Source organism: Hippocampus comes, unplaced genomic scaffold (genome assembly GCF_001891065.2).
Source record: "Hippocampus comes isolate QL1 unplaced genomic scaffold, H_comes_QL1_v1.1 scaffold147, whole genome shotgun sequence".
NCBI classification, from domain to species: Eukaryota; Metazoa; Chordata; class Actinopteri; order Syngnathiformes; family Syngnathidae; genus Hippocampus; species Hippocampus comes.
The window spans coordinates 2717841-2731053 of NW_017805009.1; the positions used below are offsets into that span (position 1 = coordinate 2717841).

At 41.8% G+C, this 13213-nt stretch overlaps 1 protein-coding gene across 1 annotated transcript; it reads right to left on the reverse strand.

Moving 5' to 3' along the window:
• Positions 1 to 4766: 4766 nt before the first annotated feature.
• On the reverse strand, positions 4767 to 12968 carry adrb3a (adrenoceptor beta 3a). The gene is made up of 3 exons (XM_019862876.1): positions 12622 to 12968; positions 11249 to 12543; positions 4767 to 5155 (listed from the first exon to the last, which is right to left on the reverse strand). The coding sequence occupies exons 2-3, from the start codon at positions 12523 to 12525 to the stop codon at positions 5128 to 5130; spliced, it is 1305 nt and encodes a 434-aa protein (XP_019718435.1). The 5' UTR covers positions 12526 to 12543; positions 12622 to 12968; the 3' UTR covers positions 4767 to 5127.
• Positions 12969 to 13213: the final 245 nt, after the last annotated feature.

Consider the following 13213-nt stretch of genomic DNA (forward strand, 5'->3'; position numbering starts at 1 on the left):
CCCACACACAAACACACACACACACACACACACACACACACACACACACACACACACACACACGGTGCACTCTGAGGCGGACTGACCAGCGTGAAGCCACAGAGTCTCTGGCTGTTTCTCAGTTGTGCTGTGATTTCATTTTAACTCCACCGCCAAAGTGACATTGCGCGACCTCGCGGCTGCCCAGAGATGAATGTTTGGTGGACTGACCAATGTTTGTGTACGTGTCGCTGTGTCACTTAAAACCCAGGAATATATTTCTAGCGTGTGTGAAAGCTTACTTTGACGAAGTCATCTTAAATAACATGTGCTAGAAGACAGCAGACCAGCAGAATACATGTCCTTCAACGCTTCAGAGTTTTTCCCAAAATAAAGTGAAGCAGTTTATTCTACGAGGTTGGCAGCTGATGCAAAGTGTTAGCTTTGCACAAGATGCAGCTGTGTTGTGGCTCAGCCATGTTTCCTGAGTTGAGTGGGTGTGTAACAACCACAAAAGGGGCATGTGCACTACTTAAATAATGGGTGTTGAATCCATGTCACGATGACACCAAATTTAAATCCCCTCATTTTGCTTTTGTGGTTCAAAGGCTACTGCATGCAAACGACAAACTGCCGAGATGTCAAGGTCCATTGTCAGTTGCTATGTCTCTGACCTCATGGTATATCCATGATATGAAAACACTGAAATGGTATATTCATAGTTATTAAATAATGTCAAATGAAAGAAGGCAAAAATGTTACTATCAGCTGGGAGAGCGGTACACTGCTCTATCCGAAACAGACCAGTAAAACCAGGAGTACACCGTACACACACCTAATATCTGACAGAGAACCTAGACTGAGGCCTCAACTCGAACCCCCAATTTTGCTGCTGTAGATTGCAAATTTCCCCAATGTGGGGATAATCTTATTTTACCAACGCCCTTCCTTGATCTGTTCAAAAATACGTCCAGATTGGTGTGCATGCATCGTCCAGAAGATGGCAGTGATGTTTAGCTTCACGTTTGTTCATACGGTACAGTACCTCGCTTGTCCAAAACAGCAACGGAGTTGTGACCCAGAACTGCTTCTGCGGCTCTACTGTAGAAATGAGTCTGTGCAGTCGAGGTAAGATATGAAGCCCAAACCCGAGCCCATCCCGACCCGACCCAAAATTCGGGTCAGGTCGGGCCTAAAATGTTAATCATTGCTTCGGGTTGGGTCGGGCCGGGCTTCTCCCTCGCTGACTTTTTTAAAAATAAAATTCTGTTTATATGTTCTTTGTCTCTCTGCTTCTCTCTCTTGTGCCGAGCTAGATTCTTAAGGACGCACTCCTGCTGTGGTTTATGGCCCAATTTTCAACCCGTCAAAATGACGGACGGTCTTATATTTTTCTCATCAACTCTTAAAAAAATCCGTCAATGATGGAAAATTGTCGGTTAATGTACCCTCTGCAGAAACAGAAATATAAAAGATGTAAATGTTTATACAGTCTTGTTTAACTTAGATTTCGTTACAAAAGATAGGCTTTAATTTGTTATCAGAAATCGCCCCACCTCCTCCCGAGTCCTCACAAATGAAATATGAAATTTCGTGTTTGCTTCGGGCTCGGGCCTGCAAATCAAGTTAATTGGTCGGGCTCGGGCCGGGTCGGGCTTTAATACCCGCGGGCTGGATTTTTTTAGGCCCGATCTTACCTCTACTCTGCAGAGGCCCACGGATTAGTTCTCAATTTTTTTTTCATGCTTGATTTTCCCATCAAGATGCAACTTAGACGTTTGCCCGTCGTCCTGAAAACACTATAGAAATGGGAAAACAGTGGCACACATTCCTTAAACAGTGCATGATAAAATTAACTGTCTTTCAAAGTACAAATCATCAAAACAAAAACTTGGAAGTGAACGACAAATTGCACACCAAAATGGTAACGTTTTTGCCGTCATTGCCAATACATGTACCCTACTGTGAAAAACCAAAGCAATGGTGGTCTCAGATATTTGCAAAGTCTTGCATAACAAGGACAATGAAAACTCAGTCAAGCTTCGTAAGTGAACACCTCTCTCAGCAAACTGCCTCACTATTTGCACAGGTGACGGGATCAAGTAAAGACCTCCGTTTGTTTGCATGTCTTTAAAAGCGCTGCTCGATGACCTCACCTCTCCTGGCCAGGCCATCTTTGCTAATGTATATCCTGCACAGTAACTGTTTCAGGAATGGATGGTGAACAATCAAAGGGTCACCTGTTGGGCCTTCACTGTTTTTCACGCCATTTTCATCAAGGCAACACTGTCTGCGACCCACCAGCCTTTTTTTTAGGGGGGGGGAGAGCTGCTAGGCAACAGAAACAGTCGCCCCGGCAACATGGGCCGGATTTACTGTTTGTGCTTGAGTGTTACACTCGTACTCTTTCAAAGTACTGTAAATTATGGCAGAATTATGCCCTGTGTGTGCCTGTGGAAGTAATTTAGTGCAGGCGCTGGCACATAATTTCTTTCGGATAATGATGGAGGAGAAATTCAGCCTCCTACTATGTGTATAGGCTCTTCAAGTAACAACAAAACCCTTGGGGGCACTTTCGACAGGTTTATCTATTTTCCTTGTGGAAAGAACAGAAGGACGTGTGCCATATGAACAATCCGGGACTGTAATTATTCACGTGGGGAAGAAAAGACTTAAAGCTAGTAGTCACAAATGTGCACTGGGTGGCAGTAAAAGCAGGTTTTCCATCTCTCAGCGTTGCCTTCCTTGTGCATGCAACTGCTGCCATCAACAATTCTCCAGTGAATTTGACCCTCTGCGTTAAAGCAGAAAAAGCAGGACAGGGCAGTTGGAAGCTGATATTGTAGTTGAACCAATCACGCCAGCATCTTATAAACCGGTGAATCAAGATTTTGTCAATTAGAAATACACCATAGACTGGTCACCAGCCGATCATAGGGCACGCATCGGCAACCATTCTGAATAAAAATCAAAGCCATGGGCAAGTTAAGAGTTTTCAGTGAACCTTCAACACCTAACATTCATGGGAGGAAGACAGGGTGACAAAGCCACACGAGCACGGGGAAAACATGTCAACGTCTGAGGCAACAGATAGACCCAAAACACCGGAATCCTATTTGCTATTCATATTCACTCGCTATGCACACTCTGAAGACTTTTTAAACACACACATTACACACATACACATTACGATAATTGTTCTTTGTAGTTGTTTTCAGGAGTGTCGAGTAGGCTTTCCTCAAAGACTTTGCTCACCTTATCGAAAATAAAAAATAACTGCAAGCAAAATTTACCATAATAAGCCACAATCAGTGAACACAATAAGTTCAATCTGTGAACAGTGCAGTCCTCACCTCCTCACGCTTTTGGGAGAAAGTTGGAAGATATGCCGGCTGGAGATTTAGTATCATCGAACTAAATCTCTGGAAGTGCGTACAGTTTTGAAGGACTCAAGGAAATGACCAAAATTACCCTGCAATGGACGCTTTCAAACAAAATGGCAGACTTCCTGTGTCTTTTCGGGTATGGCTTCTTGGGCCTTTTTTTCTTTGTCCACAGACAGGAGACGGCCTGTGTGGTGGGTCTGCAGGGAGCACACATGCAACAAATGGTTTGCATTTCTATTTTTATTTCTCAGTGCACGACAACTATGGCACGATCACACGCTTAAAACACACAAAGAAGTCGGGGTGGGTGGGAATAACTGATTTGCTGGATGAATTTTGGCTGCATCATACAAGATAATTCCACAAACGTGACAGGCAGGCCAGTAAGCAGACTGGTAGACGACTGGCTTGGTGAGATGTGGCTCAAAAAAAACTTGGTGGTGATTCTGAACTGGAACTGATTCTTCGATTTTTTCTTCATCGAAAAAATCGATGGGTTGTGTCGTGTGATTAAACTGTGGCAAGACAAGATGAATGTGCTGTGAATGCTGAACAGTTTGTGGTATGGCCACATGACAGAAGAGTATCACTGTGTACTTTGGTGAAGATGCATTGGCCAATACAGTGCTTGATATGCTGCGCTTTGCTATGCACCTCGCAAGGCAGCTCCTTCAGAAGTTGTCCTTAAAATGGTTCTCAAAATATATATATATATTTGCTAATGCTGCAATTCATGACATTTTACATGCAGTTTGTCATCTGTTATTGCAAATTGTTGGAAAACTGCTGATAGGAATTTACTTGTATGTCCTGGCTAATAGAGGGTTTGAGTGGGCAGCAAATTCAAACGGGTGATTTAGATGAGTTATTTTTTTTCCATTTATTGTCAGGATTTGGATATGATAACTACATGACGAGTTCACAATCTTACTAGAAAGATGAATGCTGAAAAAGACATATCAGAACTGATTTCACAGGACAGCCCTTTCATCCATCCATCCATCCATCCATTTTTCGATCCGCTTATCCTCACAAGGGTTGCGGGGGGCTGTTCTGGAGCCTATCCCAGCTGTCTTCGTGCAGTAGGCGCGGGACACCCTGAACCGGTTGCCAGCCAATTGCAGGGCACACAGAGACGAACAACCATCCGCACTCACACTCACACACAGGGAGAATTTTAAAGTGCTCAATCAGCCTGCCGTGCGTGTTTTTGGAATGTGGGAGGAAACAGGATTACCCGGAGAAAACCCACGCAGGCCCGGGGAGAACATGCAAACTCCACACAGGGAGGCCGGAGCTGAAATTGAACCCGGTACCTCTGCACTGTGAGGTCAACACCCTAACCACTGGCTTACCGGGCCGCCCAGCCTTTTCATATTTATGCATTTAATATTTGTTGACTGACTGTGAAAAGAGTTTATTAGGCAGCATATTTTGCGTAAGATTCTGTGTATCATAAATAGATAAATTATTATATCATATTGTGCTATTTGTATTATTATTATTTTTTTTTTTACAATTTGAAACCACAAGCAGAAGCCTATCAGTTTGTATGTAAATCATGATTTGTAAGTACATATTCAAATTCGGTCAGTGTAAAGTTTCATGCTGATGACGCTGCATGGGAGCAGCCATAGCAAATCGTTTTCTCATGAGTCAGTCCCGCCACTTTAGTGCTGGAGCTCGCGATCCACTGCCGAAGCTCCTCAGTGGCTGCTGGGATTCACAGTAATGGCTTCAGTAGTATGACGCGTGGTCGTCTTCATCCTTCCTTTTCCTGCAATGTGAAGCTATGGAGAAAAAAAAAGATAAACACATGAACAGATTACGACCAAAATGCCTAAAAAAACGGCAGAGTAGTTTACTTTGCTTGCTATTTCTAACCATCACTCCCACAAACACTTGATTGTGGTTCTCTTAGAATTTCCTAGGAAATTACTGAGCATGTTTCATCCCAGGAGACCAATATTCTAGCGATCAGGTGTTGTTTGCTGAAACCTTGCTCCCATTGTGAATATTTGTGAAACTTCTCTGAAGGAGTGAAAGCATAAAGTCGACGTGTAGACCCACTTCTCTTTTAACACACACAAAAAAAAACAAGAACAACAAGAACAACAACAAATAGTTAGATAGATTAGAAAAATTGGTTTTGGTTTAGAACATGTGAGCGCATTGACTCAAATCGGATAAAATAGTTCCACTTTAAAATATATCACGGTCCATATCAAGTTGTCTCTTATTGGAAAGATACATCTTTAAAAGAAAGGTCACATTGACAGTGATCTCCAAACAAGTTCATTCATACAGCAAAATAGCAAGACGAAAATGATTGGGTCATACCCTCTCAACTTTTCCATATTGAATGGGATCATAATCCCACTGAATCTAATCAAATCGATCCACTTCAAAAATAAACTGAGCTTGAATTGTATCACACCCCGTGTCGAATTGTCTTTTGCAGTATTTATGGCCCAAGGAAAGCATCAAGATGAAGTGGCAACTAATGTTCTATACAGTAAATTCCCGCTATTCACAGCGGAAGGGGCCCTGCCGCAAACAGACAATAAATGTGATCAACAACCTAACTCATTTCACGTCCACGCTCATCACTCATAACACTCATATATCAAATTATCTTTCGCTGTTAAAATGAACTGCAACGCCATTAATCCATTCAAGTGTGCCTCAAAACTTTTTTTCTTTTGATTCCAAAACATCAACATACCACAACAAAGGACAACAACATACCCAAACACAACACTTCATACACACGCGTGCGCGCGCACACACACACACACACACACACACACACACACACACACACACACAAAAGAATATCAGTGCAACAGTAACATAACTGCGATCCACAAATGACGTTTTATAAAGCATAACATTTGCTAGTTCTTGTCTGGTTTGGTTTATGACATTGTTATTGGCACCCAAAGGAAGAAGTAAAAGGGCACACCAGACTGTAGAGAATACTGTTGTATGTTTCCTGGTATGTGATCTGCCTCCTTTGTTTGTTGGGAGGCTGGGGGGGGGGGTCGTATAAAAATGACCCGAGTTGAATGTAATTGTGCAGCTTGTTGGCTTGAGTTGATCATGCCTTGTATGGAATATCAGTTGCAATCAGATAAAAGTTTATACCAATTACTTTCACAGTCAAAGCACGGTGGCCTTCTTCGGGAGAAAACACAGTTGCTATCAGTGTACTCCCATTTGCCATTTATTGTATTTTTGTTGTTGCTTGTTTGCTAATGACAGCAAGCATCCCCTAGTCCTGCAATCTCTCATGGAAGTTCATCAGTTTTTCCCAACACAACACGAAGACTGATGTTATGAAGTCCACCGGACATGTCTGTACAGGAAGACTCACACGCTTCCATACAGACAAGAGAAATACAGATGGAAATAACTTGATTAGAACTCTGCTTAAAATTATTTTTATCTTTGTGGTCTAGTAGTGGTGGTGGTGGTGGTGGAAGGGGGCGGGGGGGGCAAAACACAACTAAAGTCATCTGCACACATTAATTCATAGGATGTGCAATTACACTTTACTCGAGTACAGCAATAAATAAATACATAAATACATAAATGGGTCAATAATAAGAAGTAGAAGAATGCATGTTCCTCAGTGCCAAACGTGCCCTCCCCCTGGGGAACCAGCCCCGCTGTTATGACGTCATGACGTGACTAATTAGTTTTTCATTATTTGGCTGAATGTGAGTGATATGTGCTGCCTTTTCATTTCACAAATCACTTTGGGCTTTTTTCTGTCATCAGTCACATCATCACTAAAGAGCAGTGAACTTGTTCCAGTGGCGTACATGCCTACCGTATATGTTGTTCTGATTTTCTGCTGGTCCTGTCAGGGGTCACCACATGATTTGTTGACCATAGTTGTTTTTTTTTTTTGCCTTTCTGACACGACGCACCGATTTATCTGGGTATGAGGATGATGACCGGGAAATGAACCTTCATCGTCGGCATGGAAGACAGCAGCAAATACTGGACCACTACAGTACCAGAGTATGTAGCATGTGGCCCCTATCAGAACACTGCCTCCATTCTGTTTGATGTGGTATGCTTTGGGGCATGCGCTGCACTTGGGCATATAGGCTATTTTCGCAAGTGAACTTTTCTCCTGCAAGAATCCGATTTCACAACATTGGAGACCTTTTTTTTGTTGTCTGCCTAAAATCTTAATTTCCCAGGGCTTTGCATCTTGTTTTAAACCGTCTGCCTTTACATTCCTGTCTCAATATTTTAGATCTTAGCAGACACCCAATTTCAGTGAAAACTGCGCAATTTATACTTTTTAAAGGCAAACAATTCTTCAGTTCGTGGCCTGACCTCCACTCAATAGTGCATGCTTTTTACCAAGAGTGAAGACCAGGTACATTTTGCCCTGCCAATCAGAGATGCCGGAATAGGGCGATCTCTGTGTCTTGACCAATGGAGAAGCACTGTACTGTCGCGATTGCATAGCACAATTAACCCTGTCATGAACCCTGTAACGGATCACGTGATAAGTTGTCCACTGTAGTAACCTCTATCCCTGAAAGGGTTAAAGTAAATGACCATAAAAATACAAGACATGTAATGTAGCCTACTCAATGGCATACAAAATATTATCCCGCAAAGAAGAATCTGTCAAGAAACGTTGCCGTATGTGTGTTCCCCTTGAAAAGGGATCCACTTTAGTGACCCATAATAATAAAACATGGGCTGTTTTGTTTTGTTTTGTTTTTTTATGTGTTTTGATGTGCTACAAACCCAGGATAACTGTGTAAATGGACAGTGGGTGTAAGTTGGCTCATGTATACAACGCAATTGGTTTTTCTCATTGGTCAAACTAACAGGGGCATTTTTAGTCCACGTTTTTGTCAACCCTTTGCACAAACCCATCCCTCCAAAAAGCTTCTGGCCCACCTGAGTGTGCTGTTGGACCCTGAGATGTATGACCAAACGAAACCTACATGCTTCCATGAGTGGGGTGAATAATTACCCCAATTAGAATGAATGATTTTTATATTTCTCATTTTGATTAAAGATGATTATTTTTTTAATTATTTTTTTTTAATCAGTAAAGGAACTCTTTCACGTTTGGCGGGTTAATTGATGACTTTTTCCTGAACATTTGATCACAACACAGTCCTCAATCGGGAGGTTAGATCCCATAAAAAGGCTCTCCCTCAATTAAGGATTATTTGTATGGCAATGAATTCCGCAAAGAATTTTAACAGCCATGCCGGTCTAGATGGGAACAAAAAATATTTTTGAAAGGCACAATATAAGCATATTTGAGTTTCACGGCAAAGACTTATGTGTAGATTTGGATTTTCTTAACATTACCCCGTGATTAACATTATTGTCATTATTATCTGTAAGGGTGGATTGAATAAGGCTTAGCCTCCACTTCAACTTGGAGTAACTCCAAGTGTACTGTCAGAGCGAGACTGTGTGGGCCGCTGACAATGTTGACAGGGCTGCCGTGATATGAATGCGAGCATTTCTCTGAAAACAAAGTAGCCTGAGTATTGAGAGTCACCCTTATGCGAAGTCCCTCAGCACTCAAGAGATCGGGCTTCTTATCGACTTTTTTTGTCAAGTCACAGCTGTCAATAGTCTGCCCCCCATTTCTGCAGCAGACAGACAGCATAGCTGACTGTAAGAAACAAGCGTTTGAGGTTAATAGTTCATTCATTAAACTCCCTTAAAATGACATTTTCTTTTAAGATGATCCACTGTCTCCTGTTTCATAGCGATATTGCTGATGGCTGTAAAATGCCACCAGCAGTATTTATGATACATGCAGCGCCGTAAAGCAAAAGAGCAAATATTTAGAATTGAGATATCATGCTTCCATAAAACTAAGTTACATAATGAAATAGAAGTATTTCAGCCAATTGTATGTTGTAATATAAAGGAGAAATGAATGAATGCCTTTACGTTACGGGTACACTTATAAATAACATTCTAAACATCTAAACTAATCCTTGACAGGCACATGTCTCACAATCTGGCTCAAACTCGTGCTACAAATTATTTAGTTTCAACTCTGATCTGGAAACACCAGTAGTTTCTATGAACTATATGGTACCTACCAAAGGAGACCACATATTAGATAATGAAAGTAATGTAATTCAGGAATTACAAGAATTTTAAAACTAACCAACAGGCAAAAGCAGATTATTGTAGCTAAATGTTTAAGTGTTATAATTAATAACCCATAGCACGTTATTATGGATTTATAATATGTTAAACTAAGTAATAACTTATTTATAAACCCTTAATAAGTATGCCGTTATAAATGGTATCAGCGTTATTTATTCATATTGTCAGTTGTTAAAGTTTATGAAATATTGATTCAATACTACACACGAACATTATTTATTCTGTTGTATTTTATTTCCATTAGCAACCGGTACTTATGATTCATGTCACTTTTTGTTGTTCATGTTTTTGTTGATTAAAAACTTTGCTGTAGTCTGCTTGTGGCTGCACTTTGGTGTGACATTGAGCCAAATGTTATGCAGTTCCAACTTCGGTATAAACTGTGGTAAACAGCCTGCGCAGCTAATTGGACAGAGTGTTCTGTGCATGTATGATAAAGATTTATCTGATGTGCTTGGTGTTGGGCATGGTCCTCGGAGGCCCTCACCACTGGCAAGGAGCCATGCTAATATTTGCTGATATGTGCCACAAATCTCCATGTGTCAGCCGTACAAGGGCAGTAAATCCACTTCCTCAATACTGACCGCCAAAAGCTCCATTAATAATATGATATTTTCCAACCCATTCCAATTCAGGAAATGAATTACACACTTTATAAAAGAACCGATAATGTTGCAGTCCTTTTGTATTCAAATTCAAGTATTAAGTTCCAGTTTAATTTTGTAATGTTGAAACAGCAAATGCTTCAGATGAGTTCTTTTCTGAAGAAAGCCTAATGTGGACACCTGTACTGAATTAATAAACTAAACATTGCTGTCATATTAATATGCAGGATGATGAACAGAATTAACTAATGTGATGTGATATATTAAGAGCATTTTTATCAGACCTCCACAATATTAAGTCAATATTTCCAAATTCCAGCTCAGAACATGATTATAGCATTTTCCAATTAACCGCGTCTGCTTGTTGCATTTCTTCATCTTCCCGATTTTTTTTTACTATTGATTGAAAAATATACTTCTTATTTTATTTATTATTCTTTTGTTTTTTTGGAGAGTGCGCATAAACCCTGCTAAGAATCAAATTTATTTTTAATAATGAATCGAGAAAGAATCATTTGGATGCATTTCCTTTTCATCATTTTGTTGCGTTGTAATCAAACGGCACGACCTGCTGCCTGCTCTCTGCCTCACCGCCCCCTTCCTTGTCTGTGTCACCTGCTCCCTGATTGTTTTGCCCTCACCTGTTTCAATTACCCAATCAAGCCCCTGTATATATTCCCCTCGTGGGGCTTTTTTTTTTTTTTTTTTTTTGCCTTACGCCTGTTGTCTGGATTAAAAATGTTTTGCCCTTTCCAACTCTGAGTTGTGCATTTGAGTCCAAAACATTTGTGCTTTTTCACAGGATTCTTTATCTGCATCAGGATGTCAAAATGTGGTAAATAGCCTAATGTGACTCGTTTTGTTTTGTTTTTTTTTTTTTGCCATGACTTTGGTTGGTTGTTGATGAACTGTCTCATGACAGCCCAATAACACTATACTTAACTATGTTGAGTACAAGGGTGAGATGAGGGCATTGCTGCAGATGTTCCTGAATATTTGCATGTAGAAACAAGCAATACGCAAAAAAAACAGCAGCATTCAGAAAAATGTATCATTAAGTGTGCAAAAGTGAAAATAAAGGTTAAAAGAAAAAACACTTACAATCTGGCGTCTCGTTGTGATACGTCATTGAACTGTGTGCTGCCGTTGGACTGGAGAGTAACTGGGGAAGCCTCTTCACTCTTGTTCCCTCGAGTACTGGCCACGCTACCAGTTGGAGTTTTCTGGAAAGAACCTGCCAGGCCCGACTCAGCCCGCCATTGAAAACAGGAGCAGCGTGTCTGCACTTCTTTATAGAATGTGTTGAGCCACAGAGTGGACAGCCATGGACAGCCCAGAAGGTTCTTGAAGGCAGCGCGGAACTCCGGGCTCCGGCAGTAGATGATGGGGTTGAGGCCAGAGTTGACATAACCCAGCCAGTTTAAGAGTCTGAAGATCCTCTCCGACGGAACGCTCCGGTCAAAAGCGTTGATGATGTTGGCAACAAAAAACGGCAACCAGCATATCGTAAATGTCCCCATGATGATCCCCAAAGTTTTTAGGGCCTTGTGTTCTTTAACAAGCAATAACCGCGATGGTCTTCGCTTGACGCCTTTCCGCCCCGTTCCACTGTTGCACATACCCTGGTTCATGCACACCGACTGGAGGGCTGGATTGTCCATTTGCATTGTTGTACATTCATGCTTGAAACGCGTTCTGCTTTTATCAATGAGCTGCACCTGCCGTCTTGCTATTAAGAAGACCTTTGCATACACAAAGATCATGATAAAGAGAGGAATGTAAAAAGACACTGTGGAAGATACGATGGCATAAGCCCGGTTGGTGACAAAGTCACAGCAAGCAGGGTCATCGTAGCACATTCTGGCTTCGTATTCATCGTCTGCGCGCCAGTATCCTTTCATAATTGGCACAAAGGAGATTAAGGCGGAAACGAGCCACACCAAGCAAACGATTGCCCTGGCACGCCACTTACACAGTAAAACTTGGTGTCGGAGCGGCCTCGTAATTGCTATGTAGCGGTCCACCGCTATCACACAGAGAGTTTCTATGCTCGCCGTCACACACAAGACATCCACTGAAGTCCAGAAATCACACGAGGTTTCGTCAAGCTGCCAGTTGCCCGTCAGCACAATGGTGGCCCCCAGGGGCACAACCAGGACGCCCATGATGAGGTCAGCGCACGCCAGTGACATGATGAAAATGTTTGTCGTCGTTTGGAGTTGGGAAGTAGAAGCTACAGCGATGATGACCAGCAGGTTTCCCACCACGATGATGATGATGACAGCGACCAGTACGAGGAGGAGCCAGGATCCCGCCGCCGGGTGGTAGGGGGCCGTGTTGTTCCTCAAAGCAGCCGATGCACTTAGGTTGCCGTCCATTATTCACCAACTCAGACACTACAAGTTTGGCACAGCAACGTTTTTTATAAAAAGTAATAAATAGGGTAATTGCTTGCAAAAAACAGATGTTCTTACATTTCTCGCCTCAGGAGGATCGTTTGACCGCACTCAAACTTCAGCCCGGGCTTCCCATGCTTCCACAAACGAGGACCTCTTAATGGAGTCAACATGTTCTCTACAAAAAATACATTTCCCTCAATGCTGAAACAATAAAAGTTCACAGAGTCGGTAAAAGTCCAAATTTGGATTAAAAAAAAGTCTGCCTTATAAAGTACAACATCAGAGTAACCATCACAGATAGCTGTACAATAGACAACTGCGACAGTTTGAAAATGAAAGAGAACAGTTGAGCCAAAGCAAGAAGTACACGAGTGCATCAGCGTGAGAGCCCACCTTTTTTCAACTGCTCTCTTTGGTTCCCTCCCTCGCGCTCTCCCTCTCTGCTGTCTAAGTGTATTGGCCGAGGGGAGGAGTTGAAGAGCGTGAACGCTGTCCAGTGTGCAGAAAACAAGCACTCAACACTCAATCATGAAGATACATACTGTTTAAGGTCACAACATCGAAACAATGAGTTTACGTGTACAGTGATACTTCGCGGTTCGTTTATCGCGGCTTCAGTGCATCCGGATTTTTTCAAACATATAACATTTTTTTTTTTTTTTTTTTT